Consider the following 8102-nt stretch of genomic DNA (forward strand, 5'->3'; position numbering starts at 1 on the left):
TTTCAGGGCCAGGCTGGGTCACTCCTCCCCAGCCTCCTGCTACTGTTTTGGAGCTGGGCCAACTCCTCTCATCCCCCCACACCTCCCACATGAGCCTGGGTCTGCTGCTCCCCACCAACCACCACCATAATGGCCCTGCTCCTCCCCTCCCCCTTGCTGCTGTGGTCAGCCCAGGCCCACTGCTTTCCCCTGCCCACCCATGTCAGGAGGGATCAGGGTGTTGGGGGGGGTGCTCCTCCCCTCACAGCATCCTGACACCACTCCCCCCGCGCCACCGCCACCACCTCCAAAGACCAGGAGTGGGGGAGCAAGCTTCACTGGCCTCCATCCCATTCCATCTGCTCCATTGCCACCACCTCCAGGGAGCAGGACAGGGGGAGAGAGGCCAGCTGTGCTGGCCTCCCTTCCCCTCCGTCCCCTGTGTCCCCACCACAGCAGTGCTCTGCTGCGGTACCACCTCCTGTCCATATGCTGTATTCGCACTCTAATTAGTTGTTTCTGTCAGCCAGCCAGAGTGCAACTAAAGTGTTATGGATGGACAGACAGACTATGGCTTATTATAATATGCCATCTTTGGCATAGAGCCAACTTAGAAGTACAGTAAGAACTACCCTTCTGCTAGCCAAGGCAGTCATGGTTGTCAGAAAGACTGCATCCAGGGCCTCCATGTAGCTCTGATGATCCCTGGCTGCTATATCTGGGACTTGAGACTTTTGGAAGCCAGTGTGTTCTGCATTTGAGGTCCTTTTAGTTATGAAAGAGGACCAGATTAACCAGCAAGAGGACTGCTGGCCCAGGATTGTGAAGGAACATCCCATGGTCTTGAGATGCACACTGCATTCCTTAGTTAAAGACAAGGATCGTGGCCCAGAGGATCAACTCTAACTTAATTTACGTAGGATTTAAACAAATGAAAACGCTAGACACAAATTTTTCAGAAGGATCTGAACCCCAGGCTGAATTAAAAAATCAAACCAGTAAACAAAACACTTCTTCACTTACTCATAGTGCAAGTTGAAGAAGCAGTTTGAGAGTAAACAGGCGAATCAGCTGGTGATTTTGCTTTACTAAATTACTTGAAGATAAATGGTTCCTACACAATTTATCAGTGAAGTCACTTCTCAACATGTACCTCAACAACAAGTGGCTACCTACCAACACTATATCAAGAAAAAAAAGCCTGATGGTGCAGTCAGAGTTGCATCATCTGGAATATATGTTTACGGCCTGGATCTGTATGGAGTTGTGCATCTGCTGAGTTATGCTGCAGACTATGAAATCCTGTGAAATTAAGAAGCAATTAAGGGTATCTAGCATTTTGCAGGACAGAGCATAGATGGTATTCAACAGAACACTTAAACGTATGCTGAAGACACATTAAAGTAAAAGGGCTTCAACATGTGCATAACATAAGCATTGCTGAATGGGGATGGGCATTCCCAGCCCTCCCCCTGCCCCCCGGCCCAATACATGAGTGCATTGTCGAACTGGAGACTTAGAAAGCAGAGGTGAATTCCTAACCAACCTCAGCTTTGTCAGAAAGTGGTACTTAAGGGTATCTACTTCTAGCATCTTTCAGGACAGAGCCCATAGACACTATTCAGCAGAACACTTAAAATGTGCTGAAGATGCATTAAAGTAGAAGGACTTCAACATGTGCATAAAGTTAGGCATTGCTAAATAAGGATGGGCATCTCCCCCATACATAAGGGCCGTGTTGAACTGGAGACTTGGAAAAACAAAGATGAATTTGTAACCAGCCTCAGCTTTACATCTGAATGTGGTATAATCTGGTATAGTAAAATAGTTTCAAATTCATGAATAAATGTTTCACAGCCAGATTCAGTTGGAATGGTTATAAAAGATGGTATGAATGCTTCAATATTGAAAAAACTATAATTTGCATTAAACAAGGTGTACAAATAGTTTGATAGCTAAATATTTTTTAAAATGTTAACTATCAACAGACTTCTACGGGTTTTGCTAGCATGCAGCTGAAATTGATAAATAAGCTATTATACAATATATTTCTGTTACTTAAAAATATAAAATGGTGTAGTCCCTGGGGTAATGAAAAAGCACACTTTCTTCTTTGTAAATTTATTTTTTCTGTTGTTCATGATTTAGCTGTTAAGAAATACTTGATAGAAGGTGTAAAATAGTAAATTTTCTTCACTGGAGTATTCAGGTATTTTCTAGACATCTTTTAACAGTTGGATTCTCTGTCTTGAACAGATCCATGCAAGTCAGTAACTAGAATATTTGTAAAACCTCTGCTCTAATATATTTGTGTGTGTGTGTGTATATATGTATATATGTGTATGTATTTATGGATCTCTTATTTGTAAATGAAATATTACAAGTTTATGAAATCATGACCCAAGTGATTTTAAGAATAAGTTCTATTTCAACTGCCACAAGGGAATCAAATGGTAAGTTGACATTTGTTTATATTTTACCAGTTGGAACAGCCACATCACAGATCTCCTATTTGATCTTCCTTGTTAAGAAACAGCTGAAGCTTTATTTTTTTAGTGCTTCTCACAGGATTGTTAATATAAGAGTTAATTCTCCTACATCATTGCCCCCGTGTGATTATTTCACAGCACTGACACAATACACACGCTACACACAAAAGATCAAAATGATTCCAGCTTGTTTGAGAGATTCAAAAGGGTCTGTGATGCTCTAGACACAAGAGCTGTCATTTAACAGAACAGAATTGCAACTGCATATGCATCAAGGTAGATCAAAGGCGGCTTAGAGGCTGCACATTTACATAGGGACATGGGTGATGCTATGGGAACCCAATAGCTAAGTTTTGAGAGTATTTTGGCAAGGAGTGAAATAAGGAGGTTTAGTGGGAGTGTGTTTGGGGGTTTTCTTTATCACCATATTTCTAAATAGTGGAAGAATTTTATGTGCAGCAAGGACTTTCAGGGCTAGATCCCCAGCTGGCATCAGTCACCATTGATTTCAAAGAATGAATTTACACTATTTGAGGAACTAGCCCTGAATATCCTTGCTGTACTTTAGCTCATGTTAGAACCAAAGTAAAGAAAAACTAAACAAGTATTATCAAAAATAAGGGTGCAGTTCTAGGACTGATGTACTTTGTTTTCCTTAATAAAAAAGGAGCATTGGCTTCTAAACGTTTAATTGTTATACCTCTTCTGACTGTTTAAATATTGCTTCATTTTACAGGACTGAAAGCAAAAGGAGAGTGATACCTACTATAAAATCTAAAGGTGAGAAATCCAAGTGATATGGAGATGGTACCTGGAACTTTTTTCTTACACAGAAACAAGGCGACATGTCAACTGTGGCAAATTTAAAAACAATAGAAGGATTTTTTTTTATATATAACATAATACATAAACTGTGCATCTCATTGCCACAGGGTCACACTTGGGCTAAAACCTTGATGAGATCCAAAAAGGAACTGGGTGTTTATATGGTTAACAAGAACACCCAGAGTTACTGGAGTTAATGCTGACATATAAATTTTTGGCAAGGGTGCTAAACCTTACGCTTCAGGGCCCAGGCCTGTTACCAATGGCTAGAATGTGGGTGAAGACAGAATGTCAGAGCAGATCACCCCACACCTGCTAACTTGTCCCTTTCTCTGAAGCCTGTGGTACTGACTGCTGTCAGACAGGATACTGGAGTTATACTACAGGTCAAATCCAGTAGAGCAGTTCCAGTGTTCCACATCAGGGGTAACATCCCTCCCACCTAAGAGAGTTATCACAGTCAGTGTAAGACTTGAACTGTTGTGGGTGTCAGTTTGGGCTTAGTCCATTCCTTTTCAGCATAAAGTATAACCTAGTGGCTGTTGCCTTCCATGTGTGGATAACTCCTTGCTCCTGTTTAACGTCCGCACTGCCAGCTCCTGACTTCCATTCCTCAAGTTCCACTCAAACTTCTTGCCTAATACGCTCTTTTAATAGCACTCCCCTACATCCCTACCTGTACCATCTTCCAGGGTCTCTCTCTTACCCAGAACAGTCTCTCCGCTGCATGTGCTGCTTGAGTTCTTGCTTTCTTAAGATTCTCCCATATAATACCATTTTTCTGTCATGCCTTTCAATCTCACTTCATTAATCATGGCCTTTGCCATTATTACAACAGTAAATGAATGAAACGGGCAAAAAATCCAAGTTAACCTGCAACAGCTGTGTCAAATTAGTCTCATCAGTTGATTTGTCTCTATAGGCAAACTTTCTCCTCTCAAGGATCTGATGCATTCCTTGATAACTTTTTTTACAGCCTGAATTGGTTGTCATTTAAAAAAAATCAAATTCATATGATTAAGACCCCTAAAACAGGAACCTTAGCAATTTGAAAAATATGTCTGAAGACATTGGCTCCTAAGGTAATGCAGAAATAAAATAGGTTTTGACCCTTGAAGTTTTATAGGACCCTGGGGTTGTGCAGAAACAGAAATAAAATTCAGCTGTAGAGGGAAAGGTCCTGGGGAATTTGTCCATAGTTATCCTGAACTACTCCAAGGCTGTTTTTGATAAAGTTTTAGCACTCGGCTGAGTACAACCAAGTGGGAAATGCCACTGCCATGGAACCAGGTTTAGCATTTGAAGGATTTCAGATCATCTTCTGCTTAGCTCATCTCAGTTGGAACTGTGGATAGGTCAGACATTTGAGTCTATAGAATTGCCAGACAGGTATTTCATTATTTGCATGTACAGGAAACCCTCACTATTCATGGGTTCGGCACGTGCAGTTTCAAGTATTCGTGATTGCCGAACTTGCATTTTAAATACACTTTATACACTTACAGGAGCTCCTCTGGAGCTCCATACTTGCTGTCGCCAGGCTTCTGCCATCGCCGCCAGAGCCGTGCCTTATTCACGAATTTCACCATTTGCAGGGGGTACGAGACTGTATCCCCCACACATGGCAAGGGTCGCTTGTATTTTGTAGGCACACAAGCAGAAATGTGCAGTAGTAGCTGTAGGAACATGTGCCTGGGTGCACTCTTGCACATGTAAGATTGGGCATTGGGTGCTAAATTTTCCTCCTATATCAGTTTTACACCAGCCTAACTCCATTAGCATCAATTGAGTTACTAATACAAGTAAAAAGCAGTGTTGGGGACCTTGAGTTTTGTCTCGAGTCCACACTTAGTGTCTGTGTAGTCCCAAGCAGTAGATCATATATTTTGAAAGTAGGAGAATGTGATATTTTAGGGATATTATTGATGATTCTTGTTTCAATGTGCTCTGAAATCCCTTGTCACTGCTAGCTGGTGACTCCCATACAAGGGAGCAGGAAGGGCACAACTTTCAACTTGTGGAGTTTCTCTGTATGTATTTGGTCTGGAGAGCAAGGGGCTTGTGATTTGTCTTCATTTGGCAGCTGCTGCATATGTTCAAACCCATGGATTCTGGAGTAGAAGATGGAGGACGCAGTCTGCTGGATTTGTGGATCTTAGAGTTAAATGGTTTTCATTTTTAAGTGTTGTCAAAAGCATAAAGAATACAAAGGGTTTTTGTTTTAGGAGAACTGGAGTTGGAAGTAAATTTATATGGAATGCTGCTTTTCTCAGCACTTCTTCTCCAGCCCCCCTAGACCAGCAGATTTCAAATTGTAGGGTGCATCCCCCTGAGGGGCATGAAGAAACATAGACGGGGGGCACAGCACAGGGGACTGCAGGCAAGAAGTTTGCAAGGAGACAGCATCACTGCAGCCTCACGTGAGAATGCAAGGGCAGGGAGCCCCAGGCAGGCTCCGCCAGCGGGCTGCTGCACCTCCAGGAGCCCAGCACAGTGGGAATGCAGCTTAGAGCTGCAGCAGGGCCAAGGCAGGAGGCACTGGAGCCGAGACAGGTGGAACACGTCCTGCCGAGTGGAGTCCAGCCACGGTGGCTACTAGAATGAGGAGTGCCTTGTGCTCAGCTGTGCTGTTCCTCTGAGATGAAGTGGGTAGATGGGGGGTGCAAACAAAATTGTAACTCAAAGGTGGGCTCAGCTCAAAAACTATGAACATTGCTGCCATAGGTATCCATGGTATGGTTGTTGTGCTGGCTTCTGACAACAGACACCCACCCCACAAGAAGCTGTCTAGAGTAGAGGTCTGGCCCAGGGAGCGCACACACACGGTAGGATGGATGTGGTGAGATGGGGGTGAAGGTGATAGAGCCTGGATGTGAACCCATTAGGGTTCCTGTAGAGCTGGGACTCCCATGGGATTTGGGAGAAGAGCAGAACGTACCATGGAACTTGACATACTTCTCACTTCTGTGCTGCTCCTTACGCAGCAGGGTTCTGCTGGTGCTGGCTGTTCTCTAGACTGGGATTAACATTCTCAGTATCAGGAGTCCCAGCATTTGCCCTGGTGTCATTTCCTAGCTCTTTTTTAGTATCCCTTTTACCTTCATGTGTATAGTTTTGAAAAATAAATCTATCAGTGCTCTTTTTCAATTAAATACCCATATCCAGCCCAGCATTCATGAACAACTTTCTTTTCAGAATTTAAAATTAATCTCTATTTGATGTAAAATGCTTGCTACACTTGGTAATTACCAGATGCTTGTATTTAAGTATTACTTCTGTATATATTAACAAAGTTGATTCTTTGTGATGTCACTGTCATTTTTGTGCTAGATTTGTGAGGTTAGAGTATGATTGTGACTTCACTTCAGAATCAGGTAAAGGAAGGGCGTATAACAGATAAATCTCTTAATTCAGCAGATGGTTAAGTAAATTGCTTTGAGTGAAAATGTTCTGTCAAACTACCTTGAGAAACAGTAAAGTAGGGCTTCTAAGTCAATGCGTAGTATTTCTGCACAACAATCCAATTAACAGAGAACAAGACCTGTGAGCAGTATATTGTTTTGGAAATTCATCCCTACAAGTTGTGCAGTTTCCAAACTGTTCTTGTCTGTCCTCATTCTAATCCACTGTATTTAGATACTTTAAAGGATGCAAAAATAGCATGTATATGTGGTTGGAGGTTTTGATTAATTAGTTATTCTGATTTTTATCCCTAGCTTTCTGGGGTGAGTCTGATGACAGCAACTCAGAAATTGAAACTGCTTTGCGTCCACAGGTCCAAAACACACATGCAGATGAATTTGATGACTTCTATGACTAAGGCATTTAGCACTCGTGGAAAAAATGAAGGAAGTGAATTTTATTTGGTTTGATATTTGGCTTGATATTCCTGTAATGTGTAGCATATCTTCTTGGTGTTTAGATTTTAGTTTGGCAGTACAAATACTGGCAATAAAGTATAAAGTCTTTATTTCCCTGGATATATGTTTTCTATTAAACTGATGTTTAAGAATTTATTTTAAATTCTAAGTATTTCCTTTTCTCAAGTCCACTTATACTTTTAAAAGAGTGTCACCAGATAAGCAAAAGCATGTCTGAGCTTGACGGTGTTCCCAAAAGACAAATCCAAGTAGAGACAGGTCCTTGACTGTCCATTTGCTGTTAGGACCTGGCAATGAATATGAATCCCTAGAGCAGTATTACTTCAAATGTCTAGGGCTTTCTTTGAGGTAATGCATTTTTTGCAGGGGCAGAGGGCAATTCATATTATTCCATATCTCTTCTCACTCTGGATAAATCAGCAGCATCCCTTCTAGTGCATATCTTTGACCCTCTTCCCCTGCTCCCGAGGTCCTTGGTCCCTGTGCAAACACATACAAGAAGGTACATGATTTTCTAATATAAGATTCATGAAAAGCCTGCTCACACATCAGGATTTGCACCTGGGTTTTCTGAGTTGAAGGCTAATCACTTCCGCACTAAGCCAGCCTTCCTATCTCAGCACTTCCCTTAAATCCATAACCAGTCCCAACTCAGAAACTGTGGGAAAGTTCCAGGATATGGAAAGATGGGGATCTGTTGTTGGAGCTGGTACTTCTCCAGTTTTCTGGTCCAAAAGGGGGAATTTTGGTACCTGGTAGCATTTGGTAGTATCTTATGAGTCCCAAAATGGGTTCTTGAAAACTGGCTGATATTGGGTATGTTCTAAGGAGGAAGATAGACTTCCTCATGGGAGGTGGTTCTGGCAGTCTATCAGTAGGGGTTGTAAGTGCCTCTGGGCAACTACCACTTTCCAAATTATATTTTGGG

The 8102-nt window shown here is 42.1% G+C and overlaps 1 protein-coding gene across 2 annotated transcripts in view; it reads left to right on the forward strand.

The window, feature by feature from the left end:
* The window catches only part of KIZ (kizuna centrosomal protein), a 117980-nt gene extending 110671 nt beyond the window's left edge, over nt 1–7309 (forward strand). For both annotated transcript variants that reach the window (XM_019544080.1, XM_019544079.1), the window contains 2 exons: nt 3205–3248; nt 7010–7309. In XM_019544080.1, coding sequence (XP_019399625.1) covers nt 3205–3248; nt 7010–7113 — 148 coding nt within the window. In that variant the 3' untranslated portion in view covers nt 7114–7309. The remainder of the gene's footprint in view (nt 1–3204; nt 3249–7009) is intronic.
* The last annotated feature ends 793 nt before the right edge of the window (nt 7310–8102 follow it).

This window comes from Crocodylus porosus, unplaced genomic scaffold, assembly GCF_001723895.1.
Source record: "Crocodylus porosus isolate Cpor-Errol unplaced genomic scaffold, CroPor_comp1, whole genome shotgun sequence".
Lineage (NCBI taxonomy): Eukaryota > Metazoa > Chordata > Crocodylia > Crocodylidae > Crocodylus > Crocodylus porosus.